This window comes from Stegostoma tigrinum, chromosome 37 (genome assembly GCF_030684315.1).
Source record: "Stegostoma tigrinum isolate sSteTig4 chromosome 37, sSteTig4.hap1, whole genome shotgun sequence".
NCBI classification, from domain to species: domain Eukaryota; kingdom Metazoa; phylum Chordata; class Chondrichthyes; order Orectolobiformes; family Stegostomatidae; genus Stegostoma; species Stegostoma tigrinum.
In genome coordinates this window covers 27,331,906-27,357,839 of record NC_081390.1, presented here as the reverse complement: position 1 = coordinate 27,357,839, position 25,934 = coordinate 27,331,906, and the positions used below count along the sequence as shown (strand labels likewise).

Here is a 25,934-nt window from a genome sequence, read left to right as displayed (position 1 = left end):
TGATGGCTGGTTGAGATGAGGAGCAGGTTTGCAATCCACGACCTTGAGAAAATAAAGAAGGAAAGCATTGTATTGTTCTCTCCATGTATAGTGTACATACAGAAAGGGTGTCTGTTAACTCGTATTTTGGAACCATCTGAAAATTTTCCCTCTGGATCCCAATCTGCAAATGAGAATAAATCATTTACAGGGAATGTTCTTTTTGTAACAAAGCCTGCAAAGAATTATGGTCGTGGGGGGTGGGGGGGTGTAAGAGAGGAGCAATACAGAGAGGAGGAAAGAAAGCTAAAAGCAGGGTTAAAAGAAGCTGTGGTTTTGAAGGATTTCAATAGCAAAACAGAAGGGTTGAAGATGAGCACTGGGGCGTGCAGGGGGGTGACTGTAGCTGTGGGGAAAGGACACAGGCCAGTGTGGTTCTGAATGGCCCACAGATATTGCAGTGATTATGTTACTTAACAGCAGTGTGGTTAAGTTGTGTCATTCTTTGGGGAAAGCTCCATACTTTTCTCAAATGCTGTTAAATTTGCGTCAGAGGTAGGATGCTTAAGGCGGCATTTAGCATTCTTGCCTTCATTGTTCAGACCATTGTGCATGGGTGGGACATCATGTTGAGGTTGCACAGGACATTGGTGAGGCTTCTTCTGGAGTACTGTGTTCAGTTCTGGTTGCCCTGTTATAGGAAGTACATTATTAAATTGGAGAGGGTTTAGAAAACATTTGCCAGGAGTGGAGGGTTTGAGTTATATATGAGAATAAGCTGGGATAACAAAGTGTGGAGCTGGAGGAACATTGCAGGCCAGGCAGCATCAGTGGAGCGGGAAAGTTGACCTTTTCGATCAGGACGCTTCTTCAGAAAATTTCTGACCCAAAACATCAACTTTCCTGCTCCTCTGATGCTGCCTGGTCTACCGTGTTCCTCCAGCTCCACACTTTGTTATCTTTGACTCCAGCATCTGATAGATAGGCTGGGACATTTTTCACTGGAGCATGGAAAGTTGAAGGGCGACCTTATAGAGGCTTATAAAGTCGTGAAGGGCATGGATAAATTGAATAGCAAAGCTCTTTTCCCAAGAGTGGGCAAGTTCAAAACTTCTGGCATATTTTTAAGCTGAGAGGAGAAACATTTAAGAAGGGTAACTTTTCCACACAGAAGGGGTTAGTTCATTCCATAAACGATCAGAGGGAAGTGGTGGATACACACACAGTTACAATGTTTAAAAGACACTGCAATAAGTACATGAATAGGAATGGTTCGGGCCAAATGCAGGCAGGTGGGGCCAGTTTACTTTGGGAAACATGGTCCAACCAGTTCATGCTGACCAAAAGGTCTGCTTCCTTGCTGTCTGACTCTATGACTCTCCTCTTACACTGGGCTTTGATGATACATAAATTTGCAAGGAAGAGTCCGAAAGCAGTATGGCTCTGTTCAGCAGCTGTGTTTAAAGTGTTTTTACCAAAGGCACAGAGGTATGGCCATCTTCAAGCATGACATAAAAAACAATTAACCTGAAATAGATTCTACACCATGATGTCTCGAATGAGAAACATAAAAATATCAAACTTTATTCATTACACCAGAGGAGGCCAACCTTGTTGGCACATTTCAAATTTTATTTTCCTCTTGGGTCCAAACAGCAAATTTCAGAAAGTGAAGGGATTACCTCAATAGTAAACATGAATTCCATCAAAAAACAAACTTCAAAAGCAATAATTTGATCATTGAAATGAGCAATTGGTAGAAATGACCTTAAAAACTGCCAAAATAATAAAGTCAAGTTTTGTCTTTTTGGTTTAGAAGCAGCACTTGATATAGTGAGATAGATAGGCATGGTGGCGGAGGCGGGGGGGGGTGGGGAGAAGAGAAGAGAGAGAGAGAGAGAGAGAGAGAGAGAGAGAGAGAAGAGAGAGAGAGAGAGAGAGAGAGAGAGAGAGAGAGAGAGAGGGAGGGGGGGGGGGGGGGAGAGAGGGGGAGAGGGGGGGAGAGGGGGAGAGGGGGAGAGCCCAAGAGCAAGAGCGAGAGAAAGCTAGAGGGAGAGACAGAGAGAAAGACAGAGGGAGAGAGAGAATCAGCTCCAATTCATGGTCTCCAGGGAAGTAGTTAGTGACTGGGTCCAAACTAACAAGTTGGATTTAACTAATACGGACCTTGGATCCTCTCTGCACTCTGAGCTGCCCCCGGTGGAACTCACATGAGAATGTGGTGGACTTGCTGCCTGAAGTTTCTTCTTCTCATGGTCTGCTTTTCCTCTCTCACCCTCCCCATTCCCATTCAACACTTATCCTTTCACCATTCACCTTCTCTCTCTTACCTTGTTCTAGCACTTTTTCACCCTCCCGTCCCCCATATCTCCGATCCCTCTCCCTCCTTCTGTCTTACTCTGATTCCCTTTAACTTCAAGAAAATAATCCACGGGGCTTTGCACTCCAAATATTTACCTGCACTAATACCTCATCAGCAAACATTTGATGTTGAAACCAAAGTGGCTATGTTTTTATTTTCTGGAGAGATTTAAATACAGTTTGATAAAAGTTGGTTTTATTTATAAAAATGGAATGTAAGAGAAATCAGCAGTGGCCTCCTCACCACTATCTCAGGCTGCTTCACAGTTTCAGTCCTCCGTATGACTCTCACTGCCTTCTCCTCGTGGTGCAACTCCGGTCTGGTATCCCTTCTCCCCAAGTCACAGTCTCCCTGGAGGCTTCCTATCACCTCATCTGGCCACAGATTCACTGCCATGGCTCTCGGCCTCCGCCTCAAAATGTCCTGGGCCTCAGACCACTTGTAGCCCAAGGCCCTGGGTCTCTCGGGGTTCTAGACCTGTTGCCCCATGGGGGCTCGTCCAATCACTGACTGCTTCTCTCCCACAGTTGCTGACAAGCTCACCAGCAATCCTGCAAGCATGGGAGAAAAGGGCCTTCTGATTGGAGGAGCAGCTCCTGGTTATCCTTACCTGTAATTGCAACTGCATTTCAAATAAAACATTGGGTTGAAACATGAAAACATTTTAAAAAAAGCTTACATATTACATCATTTTTTTTCCTGGCCTATTACCCTGCTCGATGAGGTCAAGTAATTGTGAATAATGGCAACTCTAATAACGAGCTGTAAGCTTGTCTCCCATTAAAGCAGACATTGGGTTCTGGTGGGTCGTATGTAACTTCAAACCAGTTCAGGCAACCTCATATCGCACAATCAAGGCACTTACAAAATAACTTCATTTATGAACATCTAGAGGCAAGGTTTGGATTTAAAAAATTAAACTTTACGAATTTGTTATAAACACTTTCATTCTACAGTAACCCTGCAGATCCCTGGGGAAAATATTCCAACAGCTGATTCTGATTTCTCAGATTGGTCAGTCTCCACCTTCACCATTTGGGAGGGTATAAGAGGCAGAAAAGCACCTTACAGAAGTAACTCCGTGATCACCTTCCCTTTCTACTAGAATTGAAAAGCCACGTCAATGATGTTGAGTGATCTTTGTCATTACCTGATCAGTGAAGACGGAAATGCCCCTGAACATCTTTTAAATTCACTTTTTGAAATACCTGTAACTAGATAGTTAACAATGTTGGTGCATTAATCCTGCTTCTCTGCCAATAACTGCTTGCTAAACAAGGGTTGAAGACCTCAAATGGATTAGAAAATCAGAGCTGGGAATTTTGGGTATTATCTAGTCTCACGGTTGGTACACATTTAGGAGAATATAATGGACATACATAACTGGCTGATAAGATAACAGCTGAGGAAATCAGACATCTTCATAAACGTGTGGTTCAGACTCCTCAACCCAGCAGATGCTAAACAAATGCCTTAATTCACTGCGGGATAATGGATATGATGCACATAATTTATTTTCAATGTCAATTGCTTCTATTTGAAGTGCCCTGTTGTGATGTTTTTATAATGTCTGCAGGCCCGGATTATAGAATGCTCTGATGTAGAACATGCTGTAGCAGGGTGGAGCACACAGCGAACTTCAGCAAATACACACAGATTGAAGCCAGCCATTTCATCAAACAGCTCTGAAATGGCCTACAGGTCTGTCCATGCAGGGTTATGCCACACATGCAGCATGCAGTCAGCAGTGATTAGATTGCATTGTACCATACCACGCTTTATCATAGAAGTAATGGACAACATCCTCAACTCCTTGCATCAGCCAATGAGAAAGGAGAGACAAAGAAAGACAAGGACATGGGTAGTGACATCACAAATGATGAACCTTATTAATCAAAGCATTGGAAAACACAGCAGTTACCAAAAAACATTAACTGACCTTTAACCTGGAAAATTTCCATTTTGGAAGCAAAAGTTTCATTAAGAGTTTGTATTTCTATCCCGACATAGCGCCATGCAGAGTGGTAAATCATCTGCTGTGTCCTGCTGACTGTACAACGTAATTTTCAGTATCTACTGCCTACAGAGTGACATGCTATCTGGTATTTTAAGTTCCCCTATTGTTGTATTGAGGTCACCAATACACCAGTAATAGTTTATTTTACTGTGTCATAGAAAGTGTCTTTCATCCCCTAAGTGCAGAGGTTCATTGTGTATTGTGCATTGTGTTAGTGGAAAACACCCTGAACAATGTATTATTGCATACTGCATAGGTCTCATGCAATTACAAAATACATTAATGATTTCACAATACCTGGGAGTTGGATCATGGGACATTATTTCTACTTGTTATTGACAGTATTATTGGTTAGAACAGAGCATAAACAATGAATTGTCCACCTCCAACTTCTCAGTGTGGAATGATCCAGCATTTCACTGTGTCACTTATCTCTACATCATGGAAGTAAAGTTATTTCAGGTGAGATATTTGTTTAAAAAAAGGGCTTCATTTGGGAAGGAGTGAGCAACTGAGTCTTTTCATCAGTGATGCTGTGGGGAATCCTAAGACATAAACAGCATTGGAGTGAATTTTGCAACTTCACATTTACTGTTCAATGGATAATTTACTTTCTCCAAACTAACAATGTGATCTCCTCACTGTGCTAATCCTTCAAGTCATTTCACTTTGACATCCAGTTGACTTCACCTAAATGAATATCTGAAACGCATACAATTGACGAACTACAACCTCCCCCCCTCCCCCTCCCCCCCCCCCCCCCCCCCACCCAAGTTATTCACTAACCACAGCCAAGAAATGGCTCAGGAGCTCGCACCATGAACTCCATCAATGTTGTCCAGTTCTGAGGAAAGGTCACTGGACCTGAAACTTTAACTCTGATTTCTCTCCAAAGATGCTGCCAGACCTACTGAGCTTTTCCTGCAACTTCTGTTTTTGTGTCCATCAATGTTGTGTTGAACCAGCTGACAAATGACATGCTGGGTCCTAAGTACAAACTCACTCCTTCAGTCCCCATTCCTCGTTGACTGGGAGATAAATCCCCAAGTCACTCCCTCTTGATATTTTGCTGTGAAGTCCTGTTGAATATATACATTTTAAGGCATCATGGGACAAGTTGATTGATACAGTCATCTCAAGACTGATTATTTGATGATCAGAAGTTAGAAAATTAAAGAGTGATGGCAATGAGAAAGCAATGTGCATTTTGAGAATCATCCCATTCAGCTATTTTCTCATATGAAATCTTATCACGTTTCTCAGATGCGCCTCTAAGCAGTTCATATTTCATGGATCACTTTGATGTGCAGTGCAGCCAAATATGGTGGCCATTTTCTTCGCAGCAAGCTTCTGAATTGAGAATTAACTGATCAGTGGCAAGTGCAATTAATACTTTACAGCTAGTTTCTAATTAGTGATAGTCTCAATCAATACAATTTTCTGACAAGCAAGGCAATGTTTGAACAAGTTTTATGCTTGTTGAAAGTAGACATTTAGGAAAAACTAGATTACACTTGCCATTCCATTCTCCACAGGAATATAATTGCAACTCAATTGTCACTAGGACCAGTCAGTAGACGAGAATATAAAAGTAGAGGAATTGATTATAAAGGTGTCAGGGATCTGGAAAAGCAGGAAATCTCACTTCACAGATGCTGATAACTGAGAAAACAACATGGAAGGAAGAAAGGACAGATCACCTCACCACAGCCAGTTGGGGTACAGTCCACAGTACTGGTCTCCATATTGTAACAAGGAGCTAGAGAAGGTACAAAATTAATTCACATTATGACACAAGAACTAAGACAACATATTAATCATGAAGGGCTACAGCTCCTTCCTCCAGCAAAGAGGAGGCTTTGAAAAGTGCTTGTCCCACTGAGGCCCCATCACAACCACTCCGTGAAAACTGAGAGAGGGGTGGGGTAAGACAAAACCTGTGACAGAGAAAGAGTTAGGGTTTATTACATTGTCACTTTTCGAATTGAGTGTTATTTTTAGGGCAAGTACAATTAGTTTAAAAAAAGCATTGTTTTATGACACAGGTGTTTTCAGTCAGCAGTCCCTCAGTATTTAGATGTTATCTGGCCTAAGGTAACTTTACACTTCACGTAAATTCCTCACTCACCACTTTTGCCTCAGAGTTTGCAAGCTAAATATTTCAGTTCGCATTCCCTCTTGGAGTTCTGACCTGCACATTAGAAAACCCTGGCTTAAGGTGACCTAAAATAGGCCTTTAAGATTATGAAATTTTTTTTTAAGGTAGTTACTAAGATGCTTTTTTTTTATTTTGGGAGAGTTGAGAGCTACAGGCCATAAATATAGTCTCCGGTTCTAGTCAACTATCACTGATGTGAAGCCTATTTGTCAAACATAAATACTGCAAAAAATCAACAGAAACAGACAGTTTTTAAAAAAATTCTTTTCACTGGTTTCATTTTATAATGAGCACTGATGACAAGCTTCAAATAAACAACACGCTAAATTCGGAAGGGTAGAGAAAGATAAAATTTCAGTTGCAAAAGCAATTAACACTTTGTTGGCAATTAACTGCATAAGGAATTATCAAATTTATGGCTCAGAAAAAGGCCATTCGGCATAAATGGTCAGTGCTAATGTTTCGATTCCACATAAATCTCCTTGTACACCATCAGTGTCCCTCTCCCTCTCATGGATCCATCGTGTTTCACATTAAATGCATTGATATTATTCACCACAATTGCTCTCAGTGCTGGTGAGCTCCATGTTCTCTCTCTCTCTCTGGGTAAAGACAATTCTGCTCAATTTCTGAATGGATTTATTCCTAGGGACCTAATCCTAAACTGGAGAGAGACGAATCCAGCAAAGCCATAACAGAATGCTGTTAGCTGGGAGGGAGAGAAGACAGTGGGCTCTCCGTGCAGCCCTGCTGCTGTGTCATGCTCCTCCCTTCTTCTCCTACTTCATACACAATTAGGCTGTTCACATTGGAGCCCAGCAAGCTAACAGCAATGCATGTGACAATCAAATATTAGACAGTATCCACAGAAAATGGTGCTTCAATGAAGCAAACCAGGCATTGCATTACCGTTGAGAACTTCAGTATCTTCGAGTTTAAAAAGTGTCCATGGAAAAAGAGTGGTAAGTAAAAAATGTGAGGCTTGAGACAAAAGCTGAGTGAGTGGATGAGGCTGGATGACCCCTCACCCCCATATCACATGCATCATTCTAGCAGGCTGCAGTATAATCAGACCTTGTAAGGCAGGGCTATTTGATGCTGTCAGACTGCTCAAAATTAGCTCTTTGCATTTTAACAAAATCAAATCCATAATGAAACAGACACACAACACTGCAGGAACTGACCCCCGTACAAGAAAAGGAAAAATAAAAACGTCACACAGCCAATCATCCTTTTCTGTACGGGCCCATGCACATAGTGAAGGAGATTCTATACAAGGCTGACAAGCCATCAGAACCACACGGCCAAAGGCATGTCAAGGAACCCATGAGAATAGTCTCTCTTTTACCTTTTAATGAGTATCTTCCAACATAGAGAGAGCAGTGTGTGCATGGAGTGTCAGAATGCTGCTTTCACAGGGTCACATACATGTTTAGTGTAAAGTTACCTATGCCAGACAGTGCCTAGATACTGTGGGACCTCTGACTGAAAATTCATGTGTCATAATGCTTTTATAAAAAACTAATTGAGGTTCCCCTAAAACAGAAAAAAGAACACTCATTTAGAAAAGTGACAATGTCAACATTTACTGCGTTACTGTGAGTAACGAGACGACGAGTCCTACATTGGGCTGCTCTCTCATCAGAGAGACAGAACTGGTGGTGGTTTAACCTGAGGATCAACATGCTTCAGGCAAGGGGAGAGGTTGAGAAGGAATGAACTTTTGCATGTCCATCAGAGGTCAAATGGTAGCACTCCTGCCTTAGAGCCATAAGGTTGTTGGTCCAAGTTCAACTTCAGAGCTGGTGCACAAAAATGCAGGCTGCATTATAGCGCAGTATTGAAGAAGTTCTGCACTGATAGAGCTGTCATTGTTTTAATGAGACATTAAATCAAATTCCCATTTACTCATTCAGATGGACATAATAGCTCCCATGGCATTATGTCAAGGAAGACGATGAGAGTTATTTCTCCAGTGACTTGGCCAGAGGTGATCCTCCAATCAACACTACAAGAATAGACTACCTAGTCATTATCAGTGCAGCTTATGCAGATTTCCTTCGCACAGACTTAGCTGCTTACTTTTCGACATCACAACAGCAAACATACACCTGAAGAGTTTCATTAACCATCAAGAACTTTGGGATATCTGATGATTGTGACAAGTTCAATGATGCACTGCAGATATTCACCAAAACTTCTAAATAGCATATTTCAAATCCATGATCTCTACCATCTAGAAGGATAAGGGCAGCAAGTTTTCCTCCAAGCCACTCACCATCCTGATTTGGAAACATATCTCCACTCTTTCAGAGTTACTGGGTCAAAATTTTGCAACGTCCTCATGTCCTCACTTGTGACATTGAGAGTCTATCGAGAGAAAATTAACTACAGTGATTCAAGAAAGCAGTTCACCACCACCTCAAGGGTAACTGGGGACGGGCAATAAATATTGGGCCTAGCCAAAGATGCCCACATACTATGACTGAATAAGAAGAAAGGTCTGATTTCAGAAGGGGAAAACAACTGGACCTTCTATAAATCAACTGCTAATCTGCAATTAATTAAACTGTCAGAGTTGAATCTTGCAATGTAAAAATCAAAGGCATTATAAAATAACAGAAATGAATAGGAATCATGTACACATCACATTTATTATAAATCCTAATCATTACTGAATGACAATCTCCTGCTCTATGTTCCTATGGCACTTATCATCAAAACAAAGAAATTAGGCATAAACGAAGTAAAATCAAATCTAATCTCAATGTATACTGTACATAATATTTCTGTAAATTTAGACATATTACTAAAAACAGTGTGCACATGGACACCTCCTGGATGTAGTTCCTAACTATTTTATTTCGATCACTGGGTTATGTCAACATTTAACATTGAAACTATCTACGTTAATTTCAAGTTGATAGGCACACTGCAACAGGTAACTGTGATAAAGCAGTGTGTAAATTCTAGCTCTTAAATGTGCCATGGAACTCAACTGCTGTATTGTGAGCATTTGATGAGGTCTTACAAAATCCATGGACAGTTGAGAGTAATCACAAGGAACTTTCTCATTAGTGAGTAAATGACGTCATGAACAATCAAAAATGAAAAATTTCCATCTGACCCACAGCGGTTCTCTCTTTTATCCTAGTGCTATTAATGCAGCATCAAGTGGATTATTTATAAGTGTCTTTTTTCTCTGCCCCTATGCCTGTCAAATTGTTCTGAACATTAACCACCTGTTGGGTAAAGCCATTGGTTTTTAATATCTACTTTAAATTTATTTCTCAACTATTAAAAATTGATGTCCTCTCTGGTCCTACAGACTTTAAAGCAATGCTCAGGGTTTATCTTACCTATTCTATTTAATATTTCATCTACTTCAATAAATTATCTTATTAATTCCTCCTTTAGATGATAGAGATTATGCTTCTCTGATCTCTTCTTGTAGTTCATCCTTTTTATGTTCAGAATGGATCTTGTTTTTTTTTCTGCAACTTTTCCAATGCACTGTACTATTTTTATGGCTTGGTCATCAGAATTGAGCAGACTATTCCTTACTAGACATTGTAAAGCCTGGGTATACTTTCATAAAGATTCCAATGCTCTGGCCTGCAGTGTAATTTTGAAATGACATTGTCATCCTCACTGGAAAAGAAGTGATGCACCTCCGTCTTGTTGAGGTCAGGGTGAAACCTGCTTGATATTTCGAAAGTGATTGAAAGAACATCTCAATGTTTTACTTCCTGAGCAAGATGTGTCTGCAAGACTTCGGAGGCAATCATGTGTGAGGAATGAACTGCTATCCCTTGCCAGAGCCTCAAAGCAACTGACTCTGGAACATCCTAAGCTTCTGGAGTTGACCATTGGCGAGGATGCTTCCTTTTGGAAACGAGTCTATGCAGAGAAATCTATTACTTTCTTTTTCTCTTTTCCTGGAGAGAAAGTGTATGTGTACATGAGTGTTTCAGGAATATTTAGAGCAATAAACATTTATTCTTCTATATTACTGACTATGTACGCTAGCCAACTATTGAATCTTTGTTAAATAAGTTTTGTTTTGATAATAGACCCATAATCTTGCTTATTGACGAACGTCATATATATGGGTTTGGTTTAAAATCTGACATTGAGGATGTATTTAATTAGTCATCTTGGTAACTGGAAGTATTATTATTGTATGTTGGCCCCATAACTTGCTTTCCTTCCTATCTTTATATCAGCAGCAAAACTGGTGACAATTTACTTAGTCCTTTCATCCAAGCCATTAACTCACCATCCTGGGTTGGAAATATATCATCGTCCCTTTGAGTGTCACAGGGTCAAAATACTGGAATTCCCTCTCTAAGGGCATTGCAGGCTACCTACAGCACATGGACTGCAACAGTTCATGAAGGCAGCTCACCCCCACCTTCTCAAGAGAACAAGAGACCGGCAGTAAATGCTGGACCAGTCAGCAACGCCCATATCCCATTAATAAAACTTTTAAAAACAAATTTGCATAGACTGTGCATAGTTTAAGCCCAAACAGTATTCCCTGTACAATCCACTTATTACAAACCTGATAAACATCCATATAGCCCAGCTCCCTACTAATCAACCCATACTTCTACCTACAACATCAGTTAACTGTGGAACTTTCACAAATATACTCAGACAGTCCAAATAATCATGTTTCAGAAAGTTTCAACAGTATCTATAATCTGTTGAATATAACTGGAGCTGTTGTTTGGCAAGTAGGCTCTTTCTAAATATATGCTCACTGCTGTGTTGAATGAAACTCGAACCATGTGATTACAACGCCTGACTGAAGATGATAGCCTGACATAAATATCAGACCCTGATTTCAATTTAGAAACATAGTGATTATGTGCCAGTTGAAGGGAGGAGTGGCAGTGAAGGCAGTGCTCAGCTTTATCTGCACAACGTTTCCAGTCAGCTTCCTCAAACACAGCTGGCAAACATCCAAATAGTAAGGCACAAAAGCAAACTAAAATATATGTCCCATACCTGGACTTCATTAAATTTTTTTTTTAAAAATCAGGCTTCTACAGTCTGTCACAGAGGTTTTGACTTACTTTGACCATCCTGTAACCACTCCCTTTACCAACCACCTGAATTGTCCCACCACATTACTGCAAAGTAACTGTTCCAGTTTGCCACAACTCTATTATTAATTGGGAGAGGTCCTGTATCCACATGCACAAGTTAAACTTTTTTATTTTCTCAAATATATTGGCTTTAAAAGCCAACTTATTTGAAATTTTGAGGGATCTGGATGTTCTTGTGCATGAAACACAAAAGGTTAGTTTGCAGGTGTAGCAAAAATTAAGGCGGCAAATGGGATTGGCCTTCATTGTTAAGGTTTGGAGTTTTAAAAAAGAGAAGCCTTGTTATAACTGTACAGATTGCTGGTGAGGCCATATCTGCAGTAGTATGTACAGCTTTGGTTCCTGTGTTTAAGAAAGGATGCATTGGCAATGGAAGCAGTTCAAGAGATTCACTCGGCTAACTCCTGGGATGAATGGACTGACTTACCAAGAATGGCAAAACAGGTTAGGCCTTTCATTCGTTAGCATTTAGAAGAATGAGAGGTGATCTTATTGAAACATACAAGATTCTGAGGGGCTTGATGTGGTAAATGTTGAGAAGTGGTTTCTACTATTAGGGAACTGGGGTCATAGTTACAGAGTATGTAGACACTCAATTAAAGCTGAGATATGAAAGAATTTCTCCTCCCAGAGGGTTGTCAATGCCCAGAATTCTCAATCCCGGAGAATTATGGAGGCTAGGTCATTGGAAGTAGATAAAATTTTTGATATATCAGTGAGTTGAGGGCTATAATGAGCCTGCACAAAACAGGAGTGATGGCAAATCGACCATGATCTTAGGGGGTTTTGAGGCGTCAGATTTCTGCTTCTGTTTTCTTAAATTCTTAAGAAGCAGTCCATGAAGTAGCTGGATGACATTCAGAGTGGGCTAACATGTAGTAAGTCATTCCACACAAAAGCTAGGCAATGACTAGCTCCATTCAATGGCATCACCATCGCTGAATCACTCATTATCCACATCCTGGGGATTAGCAATGACCAGAAACTGAAGTGGACTGGCCATATGAACACTAAGTCAGTCAGAAACTCAGAATCCTGTAACAAATAATTCACCCCTTACAAAAAGCTAGCAGATCAACATTCTCTTCCCTACTTCTGAGCCAGGAGGCCCAGGTTCAAATCTCATTTGCCTTGGACAGGTGTCACAACTGTCCAAACAGGTTAATTTAAAAAAAAATTGAGTTTTCTTGATTTAGTCTTGCCCTCTATTTCTATACATCCTGTATTTCTATGGTAGTTGCATTGTTCCAGTCACTGGTTTTTAATGAAACAAAACCCCATAAGAACTGATGGTGAAAATCAGAAACAAAATCAGAAACAGAAATTGATGGAAAAACTCAACATTTTGTGTCTGATGAGCTGCTGAGCTTTCCCAGCAATTTCTGTTTGTGTTTTGGTTAATGTTTTTAACTAGTTGTGCGATTTCATTTGTTGACTGGATAATTTGTTGGTGGGTAACAAAAAAAATTGATTTTTGTACAGTTTGTCAAGCAGGTGACTTAGTGGTGAGTTTTTAAATTAACAATAAGAGCTGGCTATTTACCCCTGGTGGTCAGTGTTTGATCTTTGATATTTATTGATTAGTTAATTGGTGTTTTACTAATGAGTTATTAAAGTTAAAGAAAAGGTTGGGTTCTTCCTCAGTGGTATCGGTCCAAAGGAAAAGGTGAAAACTGGTATTTGAGGTAAAGTATAGATTTACAATAAACCCCTTCTAAATCTCTGAAAGTCATTTGTTGCCAAATTCAAATATGGATATGGGCATGTTAATACTCCCTTATTAACAGCATTGAGAGTCACCTACTGTACACTGACTGTAGCATTTGAAAAAAGGCAGCTCACCACCACCTTCTGCACAGGAGTTACGGACTGACACAGAACACTGGCCTAGCCATTGATGCCAACATCCAATAAACAAATAACGAAACGAAAGCCCATTGATGTTACAGTATCAATCCTGTTACAAACATGCAACCTGTTAACCACATTACATCATTTCCAACAAAATCCAGTGTTTGGCAACCTATCCATACGATTAGGTTGGTCACTCAATTAAATTTTGCAGATGCCAAGTTACAAAGTTACAAGCTACAAAGAACATTTGGTATTCAGTGTGCTCGGTTATTGGATTGGATTGTTCTCAGTTGATACAGTGCTTCCAAGTCTCTTAGTACTTCATTACCACAGCTTCCAGAAACAAATGTTTGAAAAGCAATTATTTGGACAGCATATTTCCTTCTGGACATTATTCTTGCAACATATCAGGCATCAAAAGCAAGTGTTTTAGTGTCTGTTGCTTACAAAAAAAAGTACAAGCATTTAAATTGTACATTTTTTTTAAGAATGGCACAGATGAGGTGAAAATTGAATTGAGAGCAATGGGTCTATAACTATTTTAGATTCAGCTGCAACTATTCTCCAAAACAAAAACTGACATATTGAGTGTTAAGAATGTTCTCCATTTTTTATGTAATTCGAAAGAATTCATTACTTGTAACTGCTGCCAGCAGTTCCCCTTTCAGGATGTCAGCAGTGTACTAATTGGAGGTACCATGTCTCAGAATCTACAAACATTGTTTTAATCCTAAATACATCATGTTGGTAGCCTGGCATCAGTAAGTATGTAGGCTGCTTCATCCACTGAAACAATCTCCACCAGCATTTAGGAATCAACCACTCAAATGCAGGAACATAGCTACTACTGGATACAATTGATTAAAATCGTAATTCTGCAGGCCCAATGAAACTGAACATAGCTTTGCTTTATTTCAAAAATCCTTCCATGAAATATAACCATTGCTGGTTAGGTCAGCATTTCATACCAATTGTTTATTGGATATTGGCATCAATGGCGAGGACAGTGTTCAGTGCCTATCCCTAACTGCTCTGGAGAAGGTGGTGGTGAGCTGCATTCTTTAACTGCTGCAGTCTACGTGGAGTAGGTAACTCGCAATGCTGTTAATAAGGGAGCATTAATTCCTTTGAGAAGGTGATGGTGAGCTGCCTCCTTGAACTGCTGTAGTCCACATGCTGTAAGTAAATTCACAACATCATCAGGGAGGGAATTTGATAAACGTTGGAGTTCAGGATGTTGAGTGACTTGGAAGGGAACGTGTAAGAGATGGCATTCCCATGTATTCCTTTGTCCTTTCAGAGGATAAAGTCAGGGTTTTGGAATATTCTGCAAAAAAGCATTGTTGAGTTTGTGTCTCAAATGTGGAAGAAGTGAATGATGAAGACTGGTTTGTCCTTACGATCTTTGAAGCTTCTTGAGTGTTGTTAGAGCTGCACTTGTCCAGGCAAGAGGGCACAATCCCATCACACTCCGAATTTCTCCCCTGTTCAACTGTGAGCAGGCTTTGGGAAGTCAAGTGGCAAGTTACTCTCTGCATAAATCGCAGCTTTGACTGCTCTTGTAGCCACTGCATTTATATGGGTTGGATTCTCTCTTGTTGGAAATGGCAACGGATTAGCATAAATGCTACTTGCCATTTGTCAGCACCGTTTCAGCTCCGGTGACCCTTCCTCAGAACCTGGATTACTCCTTTATCTTGCACGCCTTTCAGATATCTGAGAGCCGTGAATGCTGCTGAACATCGTGCAATCATCAGCAAACATCCCCACTTCTGATGATGGAGGGAAGGTCATTGATGAAGCAGCTGAAGATGTTTGGGTTTAAGCCACTACCCTAAAGAACTCCTGCACTGACTGACCTCCAACAACCACAACCATCTTCCATGTTAATAAACTGGGATTAGGATGAGGTCTAGGCTTATTGAGTTAAATGGGATCCAAGGACAAAAATATATCATCCTCAGCTGATTGACAGCATTCTCTACCAGAAAGGAAATTTCAATTCTATCCAAAGTCTACATCATTTCTTTGGCTGAGAATAGTAATTACAAATACAGCTGCTCTGTGCTGTTGACGTATTCTTGAGTTGGAATAGTGTCAGTATGTCTAGCTTGTAGGAAGATCTTTTATTCACAGCAGCTCATTACATTCACAAATCCATAATACAGAATTCAATAAATTACTTTGATAAGTATCCAATGCTGTTACAAAAACAAATGCAACAGCCAATTTCAATCGATCCAGTCTCTGTGATTTAAACAGGCTTTTGTACGTTGTTCTGATGAGAGGTCACTGACCTGAAACATTGACTCTGTTTTTTTGCTCCACAAATGCTACCAGACCCACTGACTATCTCTAGTATTTTCTGCATTTATTTCATATTTCCAGCATTTACAGGTTTTTGTGTTTGTCGTTGTCAAGTTGGTCAAAGGAGTAATGCTGGCCAGGACTGGATGAGCTCCCTTGCTCTTCTTCAAAAACGTGCCATGGGATCATCTTCGCCCACCTGAACAAATAGCCGTTCAATGTCTCGTCCTAAAAGCAATTCCTCTAAGACTGCAGCACTCCCTCAAGCTGTCACCGGAATCAGAGGTAATATGTTTAAGTCTGAGTGCAGTGCGAGTACAGACAGTCTCCTGTCTCAGAACTATGTGTGTGTGTATTAACTGCACTGAGCTGTCACTGAGCCTTCACAGGCAGCAGTAAGGATTCTCTATCCCATCAATTTGCTGGATTTCAATCCTAAAGTTGAAATAAAAGTGGGAGCAAAGATTTGAGCGACAGGGAAATCAAGGGCACTCACTAAATAAAGTTTATGCTTCAACTTTGCAAACTAAAAAATATATAGCATTGCAGTACATTTCAAACCACGAGTTACGTTTAAATGTTACCTAAACAAAATGGGAAGCTATTTTGTAATACAAACTTTCAAGTGGATAAATGGGCAATTACTGTATACCTGGGCATGTGCCGCATGCTGGAAGCCATTATATGAGGTATTCAAGAGGGCAATGTATGATTATGTGCAGAAAAATAGTGTGCAAGGAGAAAAAGCAGCAGGTTGGCAGTGGGTAATGATGTTCATTTAATGAGTGGATGCTGAACAATGGGTAAATGGCCTCCTGTGATTCTGTCGTGGTACAAACTCTTGTGTTGTGAGGTTTTATGGCCACCCTAAGGGTCTGGTTTCAAGGAGGAGAAGGGAAGGACAAGAACGGTCTTCAGGCTCAGACATCTTTACAGTTCTATTTAATCTGAGATACAGCAGGTTCTAATCTTACTGTTAAATTGAACAGATGCTATACTCTTACACGTACTTCTCTCTTCACCCTTTTTCACTTCAAATTAATTCTGCCCATGCAACTCTGTGATGTCAATGTCAGGTTGCTCCAAGGTTCCAAAGCCCTTACACAAATTCCATCACAGTTATCACCAGCAGCTGTGGGCAAAAAGCAGTAACCATTTGCAATGAATTAACAGAAGACTCAATTACAAGTCACCACTTACTAAGCGCATTGGTTATTTTGGGCAATTGTCCAGACCAGGCTATAACTTTGATAATCAGCACCTTTTCAGGTGAAGCTTAATCACTTCTCTTACTCATCCACTTCCTGCTGAAGTCTATCTGAAAGGCACGCAAGATAAAGGAGTAATCCAGGTTCTGAGGAAGGATCATCGGAGTAGAAACGTTAACTCTGATATTTTTCTTCACAGATGCTGCCAGACCTGCTGAGCTTTTCCAGCAACTTTGTTTTTGTTCCTGATTTACAACATTCACGGTTCTTTGAGTTTTTATTGAGTAATCCAGGTGAACAATTTGGAATAGGCCAAGTTGCACTTTCAAAGGTTATACCACTGTTGAGATTGGTGATTTGGAATATGGGCCTATAAACTGACATTCCAGAGGTTACGAGTTCAAATTCTAGCATCGCAACATATGAAAAGATGAATTTTAGAAATATGGCTATTTCTGGATAAGCACAAAATTCTCATGATGCCAGGTTCCACATTCTGTGACTAAATCCTATTTTCCTCAGGGTGACTAAGGATGGAGTGCTTTACCAATATCATCCAAATCCTGAGGAAATATAGAAAACAAAACTATTGTCCCGAGTATACTGCTAGGCTTGCTGGAGTAAACACTTCTTGCATTTTATGAGCTTTATACATGAAACCAAGAAATACCAAGTTATTCAAGTCACACCTTCATTTATATTTTCATAACCTCAAGTATAAGGGAGTGAATTATATGGCAGCAAATTCATTAATATATTGCTAAAGTGACAAGCATTAAATTGAACTGGAGTTTCTACTTGACAATTCTTTTTTTCTGGTCTCTGTGCAGATTAATCAAAAAAATCACACAAACCAAATTCTGAATTTCAAGAAAATCCTTCCTGCTATGCACAACATCCAAATGCTCTGAAGTACACTGAACCATATTTGAGATATCCTGAAATCTAACCAGGCTTTCAAAATATCTTCCAGGATAATGTTCTGGTGTCATGACTTTCAAAGAAGAAAGTCAAAATCCAAATTGAAGATCATAATAAAATTTTCTGATATTACAGGAAATCAGAAAATAAACAAGAATAATGGAGTTGTAAAATAATTTAAGGTTAAACACAATTGATAATTCAATTTCTTGTAATTATATTAACAAGTCTAAAACAGGAAAAATTACATTTGTGTTTTATGCAGAAAACAGACATCAAACCACTGAATGGTTTATTGGTGAAATGTGACATTGGTTCTTCTTTAAGGCTAGGCTTAAAGATTTTAATTATTGCGTATTTACGAAGCTAACAAGCTTCACTTTTTGTCTCAATGATATTTCATCTTCAAAGATGGCATGGTAATATTGGGGAAGATTTTCCTACTTTTGGAGGTAGAACTCGGTGTCAATAATTTTTGGATTTGTAGAGATGCTTTCAGGGGCTAAATGGCCTATTCCTGTTCCTGGATTTTTATTCTGTCCACCACTAAAACCTTCGCTCAGTTTTCCAAATGCAAATACCTTCTTAATGATAAGAACCACTGACCCTCCCTCTTCTAACACCATTGTACAACAGGTCAAATCGATAAATATTCCTTTCCCATGTACTATTGATCAGAAGTAGATATTTTAAATATTAACAATAAATAACTCACGGCAAAAACATTCAAATGCCCAGGTGCTTAAACCACGCGGCCCCTACTATTAAACTTGTTAGGATCATTAATTTCTTTTATCAATCAGGTGAATGGAGATTGGACCTCAAGGTGGGTAACTACTGCTCTTAATGAGAACGAAAAAGAGCTCTTCTTGCTTAAATTCCCTGAATGCTTATGATGGTAGCAAACTAATAATAATTCATGCTCCTAAATGGTAAGCATGTTTAAAGTTTCACTTTCTAGATGTACACCATTATTTAAGCCAAAGTCAAAATTATCCCGAGAGCTCAAGTCATGAACTGACACACAATGAGATCATTGCAATTATAATTAGTAGATTTCACGTTCCCAAACAGGACGTTGTTCAGGTCATTGGTCAGCTAGAGCAAAACAATGTATTACAATTCCCACCTCTTCCATTCAGAATTCAGAACAGTCCCTTCAACAGTTTAATAGAGATCCCTAATACTCGACCACATGCAATCCAGAGGCATTACCTTTGCCATACAATCTACCTAGACAGAAATGCCTGTCCAAATGAAATGTAAATCTAGTGCGCCCCTTCACTGCTTTCCACTGAAAATTCTGAATTTGGTTCACAATCTGACAAAACCTGAATTTGTTTTCTGGCTTTATTGTGCAATAGCTCATCCATTTTGAGCCCAAACTATGGAGCCAGAGACTTGAACTTAAAAGGAACAGCAACACGAGCTTTTCCAACTCACCAGAAATATTTGAAATAAATCAGAAAATGATTAGGGAAAGCAATTTAATCATGTTAGCTGCTATCAATGAGCTACTGAATACACTGGGATTGCGTGCTGATAATTGACATGTTATACGTTGGTACTTTTATTCAATCAATTCACAGGATGTGGTTATCTCTGGCTAGGCCAGCATTTATTGCCAAAGGGACAATTAAGAATCAACCAAATTGCTGTGGGTCTGGAGTTACATGTAGGTCCGACTGGGTAAACGGAAATTGTGTCTCGGAATGAGCATCCATATTATTTCCCAGTAAGTAAAGCTTTTAACAACTATTGTGTAATGATGAAAGAACATTTAAATGTTTCATTGTCCGTAGCTTCTGTGTGTTCCTTTGTAAATTGTGAACTTTTAGGCTGTTCAATCAATACCAATATTATTCTGTCACAGAGATTGCACTCCTTCACCATCCTTTTAACTTGAGTAGCTCAACACATTTGAAATTGCTGACTTAAAAACTATAAAGACATATATTCCAATCATTTTTACATTGGCTAGGAGACAATGTAGCCAACAATTTACTTTATGGATGTGAGTTTGTTCGCTGAGCTGGAAGGTTAGTTTTCAAACGTTTCGTCACCATTCTAGGTAACATCATCAGTGAGCTTCCGACGAAGCGCTGGTGTTATGTCCCGTTTTCTATTTATCTGGTTAGGTTTCCTTGGGTTGGTGATGTCATTTCCTGTTCTTTTTCTCAGGGGATGGTAGATTGGCTCCAAATCAATGTGTTTGTTGATGGAATTCCGGTTGGAATGCCATACTTCTAGGAATTCTCGTGCATGTCTCTGTTTGGCTTGTCCTAGGATAGATGTGTTGTCCCAATCAAAGTGGTGACCTTCCACATCTGTATGTAAGGATACGAGTGATAGTGGGTCATGTCGTTTTGTGTCTAGTTGATGTTCGTGTATCCTGGTGGCTAGCTTTCTGCCAATTTGTCCGATGTAGTGTTTGTCACAGTTCTTGCAAGGTATTTTGTAGATGACGTTCGTTTTGTTTGTTGTCTGAATAGGGTCATTTAAGTTCATTAGATGCTGTTTTAGTGTGTTGGTGGGTTTGTGGGCTACCCTGATGCCAAGACGCCCAAGTAGTTTGGCAGACATTTCCGAAATGACTGCCAGACTACTCGGACCTCTTGGCATCAGGGTAGCCCACAAACTCACCAACACACTAAAACAGCAGCTAATGAACTTAAAAGACCGTATACACACAACAAATAAAACGAACGTCATCTACAAAATACCTTGCAAGAACTGTGACAAACACTACATCGGACAAATTGGCAGAAAGCTAGCCACCAGGATACACGAACATCAACTAGACACAAAACGACATGACCCACTATCACTCGTATCTTTACATACAGATGTGGAAGGACACCACTTTGATTGGGACAACACGTCTATCCTAGGACAAGCCAAACAGAGACATGCATGAGAATTCCTAGAAGCATGGCATTCCAGCCGGAATACCATCAACAAACACATTGACTTGGAGCCAATCTACCATCCCCTGAGAAAAAGAACAGGAAATGACATCACCAACCCAAGGAAGCCTAACCAGATAAATAGAAAGCGGGACATAACACCAGTGCTTCGTCGGAAGCTCACTGATGATGTTACTTAGAATGGTGACGAAACGTCTGAAAACTAACCTTCCAGCTCAGCGAGCAAAATCACATCTAGAACCTCAACCTGAGCTACAAATCTTCTCAAAACTCGCTAATTTACTTTATAAATAACAGGACTGAATTGAATTTTGGATTAATATAAGTAATAGTCACTCACAAGCATCCCTTAATCTCCATATAATGAACATAGTTTTTAGGATGCAAGTTTTAATTCTGCTTTTGAACAGTGGTTTGTCAGTGACTGGGGAAAGCATATAATTATGTCTTTCATGCAGGAAAACAAGTACAAGTTATCATGTATTATCAACTGCCAAAATTTAACAATCAATATATATTATCCAGAGAATGCAAATGATTATGGCTGTCATAAATCTCTAAAATATTTGAGTCTATGTGTCACTAGCCAGGAGACTGAAGCCCATAAGTATAATTCCGTCACTATCTTGGCCGTCACTTTAATCTCTTTTAAAATCAATGGGCAGCAAATGCATTTAGTGTCTTTCTCAGGTCTCCGTTGCAATGCACTCTGTCACCATTAGAAAAGGCTCATCTCCAGTCTTAGCATCAGGTCTCCAGCTGGGCTCCTCTAATGTTGGCGTCAACGTAACTTATCAAGAATTTATCACGTGAATGCATCATGGTCAAAATTATAGCCCTCTTTCTTTCACATTAACTCCAAATTAGTCTTCAAGATATCTTCATTTATTATTTTGTGAGGTATTACTGATTATGTTTTTGGAATCCTCAGCCGAAAAAAAAGGACTACGGGTTGGAGGCACCCATTGTAGATGGCATCATCGGACCGGATGCAAAAGAGATGAAGTAAGTGGGGGAATGGAATTAAGTTCTTGCGGCTTACAGAATAAAGGATAATGGGGGAGGATGGAAACAGGGAATTGAGCACAAAGATGGTACTGAATGGTGGAGCAGACTTGAGGAGCTCAATCGCCTACTCCTGCTCCTATGTTTTGATGCTTACCGGAAGTGGTGTTTGAGGAACTGTAGCCATCATAACTGTGGGAGACAGTGGATTTTTAGTGGATATTGGTGACAGACTATCCCCAGAAATTAAAACGGAAAAGTAAAGAAAGGGAAGACAAAGAGTTGGATCAGTTGAAGATGAGAAAAGGATGAGAATTGGAAACAAAATTTATCAATAATTTCAATTCCAGAGGAGAGTGGGAGCAGCATCAATGCTGCCATCGATGTATCGGGGAAAGACTAATTGGAGGTGTTCTGGGTACGTCTGAAACAAGGAAATGTCCCACATACCCAACTAAGACTGGGACCCAAGCGGGTAGCCTGGCCATGACTCACAGGAAGTGTGATGAGTTAAAGAAGAAGTTGGTCAAAGTGAAGGCAAGCTGTGTAAGGTAAAGGAGGTGACAGTGAAAGGGGGCTGTTAAGCTTTCCTTTCCAGAAAGATGCAGACATCGTTTAGACAGTCCTGATGGGAACAGGGTTAGACAAGGAGAGGGGCTACATATCCATGGCGAAGTGGGGAGAGAATGGACAAGGGAGCAAAAGTAGAGTCCCAAAAAGCAGCAAGAGGTGAAGATAAATTGCACATGATTTGCAGCATGGCAGACCAGGGCCAGCACAAAAGCAAACCGAAGACCTTAAGAAACCATGAGGCCAATAAAAAAGAAAATGAGAACAGGGTTGCAGGTACGGTTAAATGAATAACATGTACTTGTACAGATATACTGAGAGTAACATGTGACAAAGTAAACAGTAGGGCCAGTGAAAGGTCCAAAAGAGTGAGCCAGTATATATATGGTTCGTTTCCCAGGAACATGCCACAGCTATTATGAAGTTCAGTTGCTGTGGTAATGCAGGGAAACATTAAAGCAGAGAAACACAGCAAGGTCTCACACACTGTATCGATATGAAAGACCAGATGACCTTTATTAGTCATGTCTGTTAAGGGATAGAAGTCAACTGGGATCTAAGACTACATTACTCAAATGTAACATCATGGCAATGGTAGTGGGACTGCAAGGACAGCAAACATTTTCGTGTGTTTGTGAAGGAGATCCTAAACAGAAGATGAGTTTAAATGGTAAGCAGATATAGAAATTTTCGACAGATTGGAAAAAACATTAGAAGAAAACAAGGGAACAGGAGTCAATGGCTTGCAGACAATGGCACTCAAAGAAATGCAGGGGAAAATAATCAATTGCTTCCTTAATGCCACCTTTAGGGAATCATCAGTGAAAGTAGTAGCAAAAACAGTTTTCAACTCCAATCATTATAAAGTGGTGTCTAGAATATTGTGTGCAGTTTTGGTCTCCTGTTCTGAGGAAAGACGTTCTTGCTCTCAAGGGAGAGCAGCGAAGGTTTACCAGGCTGATTCCAGTAATGGTGGGTCTAATGTATGAGGAGAGACCGACTAGGTTAGGATTGTTTTCACTGGAGTTCAGATGAATGACGGGGGATCTCAGAGAGACTTATAAAATTCTAACAGGACTGGATAAGGTAGATGCAGGGAGAATGTTCCCAATGGTGGGTGAGTCCAAACCAGGGGTCAATCTGAGGTTTCAGGGTAGGCCATTTAAGACGGAGATGAGGAAACATTTCTTCACCCTAGAGTGGCGAGCCTGTGGAATTCATTACCACAGGAAGTAGTTGATGCCAAGACATTGAATGTATTCAAAAAGGCGGCTAGATATAGCACTTGGGGCGAATGGGATCAAAGGTTATGGGGAGAAAGCAGGATTAGACTGTTGAGTTGGACGATCAGGCACGATCTTGATGAAAGTTGGCATAAGCTCGAAGGGCCGAATAGCTTCCTTTTGCTCTTATCTTCTATGACATAATGGTGACCCAGGGATTTACAGACATAACACCTGTTGTATAAGGAGATTAATGAAATACCTGACTCGGTAGGGCATGGTAAAAGGGAGACATCTTGGATTAATGGAAGGGAGAGTATTTCTAACCAGTGTTTCTACGGAAGATGGGAAGGCTTGTTGTCAATGGAAATATTCCAGATTAGATTTAGTTCAGATTTCCAGCCTGCCAGATGAGACATGGTCTAAAATGTGTAACCAAGACCGCTGTTCTATTGTTGTTGCTATTGGAAATTCAGTGGAAAGTGTGGTTGAGTTATTAGAAAAAGGCAGGACCAACGCAAAGGAAATTCCTCAGCAGGCTCTTCATCTCTGTTGTCTGTCAGACAGGAGGATGACTGCCTCCAGCAGAACTGCAATATGGCCTCCATCCTCTCTCCAACACTTTGTACTGATATCTCTGTCTATCTTGTATTAAGAACACCACTGACAATAGGAGGATATTTTGTACGTTTATTGTAATCACAGAATGTTAAAATGGTTTAAGCTCTGTCAAATTAATTGTAAGATCTTCAAATCACTGCAGTTATTTTCTATTTTTAAAGCGATTCAATAGCAAAGCCTTAATTATTAAGGCTTTTAATTAGAACACCACACAAATTTTGATGTAAATTATTGGTTGAGAGTTGGGTTGTTAAAATAATCACAGCAGCACCATTTATCTTCCCTTTCAATTAAACTGCTAGTTGGATATGAATTACATGATTTCATGTACAGCAGTCCTCTCAACTTCCCAGTTAATATTTGATTAGACTTGGACCTGTGTCTGCACTGCTGCACATGGATTGGCCTCCAGCATCAAATCAGAAATTCAATTTTGTTCCTCAGAATACTTTCATCGTACATTTGTTGTGTGAACTTCGGCTGGACTGGAAACCTCATCTAGATTCATCACAAAAGGCGTTGGCTCAGAAATTATTTAAAACACAGCAGCAAAATAGACAGAATTTCAGAAAAATTCCAACTTTGCCTTGACAGATATCGGCACTGAAAATATACCCACACAATCAGTTTAGAGTTTGTAAAGAAGAGCCGTCCCACCATGGAACAAATAAACCAAAAGAACTGCAGATGCTGGAAATCAAAAACATAAACAGAAATTGCTGGAAAAACACAGCCGGCCTGGCAGTATCTGTGGAGAGAAATCAGAGTTAACATTTCAGGTCTAGCTCTGTTTTTGTCCTTTACCAGGACAAGAAGACTTGATGAATAGATGTTTCAGTAAGAAGACGTATCTAGTTAACACCATTTAAGGAAGTTGAAAGAAGTTTGTTGAGATGTTTGAAGACTGTTATAGAGACACTAACAGCCCCTTCTTGATGCTTTTTAAGGGAATTAACTTTGATTTCTTTGAAGCAGATAATTGACAGGTGCCAGTGATCAGACAGCAGCTTTTATGGGCAATACAGTGGTTAGCACCGCTGCTTCACAGCACAAGGAACCCAGCTTCGATTCTACCCTTGGGCAACTGTCTGCGTTGTAGTTTGTACATTCTCCTCAGGCCTATGCGGGTTACTCGAGTGCTCCGATTTCCTCCCACAGCCCAAAGATGTGCATGGTAGGTAGACTGGCCATGCTAAATTGTCTAAAGTGTCCAGGAAAACCATGAGAAATGCAGGGTTACAGGAGGTGGGTCTGTTGTTTGGAGGATCAGTGTAGTTTCAATGGGCCAAATGGCCTGCTTTCGCAATGTAGGAACTCTATTTCAGGTTTCCAGCATTTCCCTTTTCTCTTAGTGATCAAAGAGCAACCTGTGAACTCTAGACAGATTGGTTTCATGGCTAATTGGGCACTTTTCAAAAAACAAGTCCATTTGTTACATAAATTTAAACTGGGCAAGAAACCACAATTAAATTCTGCAAAGATATTGTTTGTCCATAACTTTCTGCTCACAGCTATTCAGATCAAATTCATCAAGAGATGAGTCATGGCAAGTTGATAGCTAGACTGTAATGCTCAAAATGTAATTTTACAACTTATTTGTTATAAAAAGAACAGCATGAATAAATCAGAAGACATAATGGGTTAAAAATGACATTAATAAGGTTGTTA

General features: G+C 40.0%; 1 protein-coding gene across 4 annotated transcripts in view; it reads right to left on the bottom strand.

Annotated features, from left to right (window-relative positions):
* The window catches only part of ccser2a (coiled-coil serine-rich protein 2a), a 625,227-nt gene that overhangs the window by 24,157 nt on the left and 575,136 nt on the right, over positions 1-25,934 (bottom strand). Inside the window, exon 12 of one of the 4 annotated variants that reach the window (XM_059640305.1) lies at positions 4,114-4,153. The exons of the other annotated variants lie outside the window; for them this stretch is intronic. Coding sequence (XP_059496288.1) covers positions 4,114-4,153 — 40 coding nt within the window. The remainder of the gene's footprint in view (positions 1-4,113; positions 4,154-25,934) is intronic. 4 annotated transcript variants of the gene reach the window in all.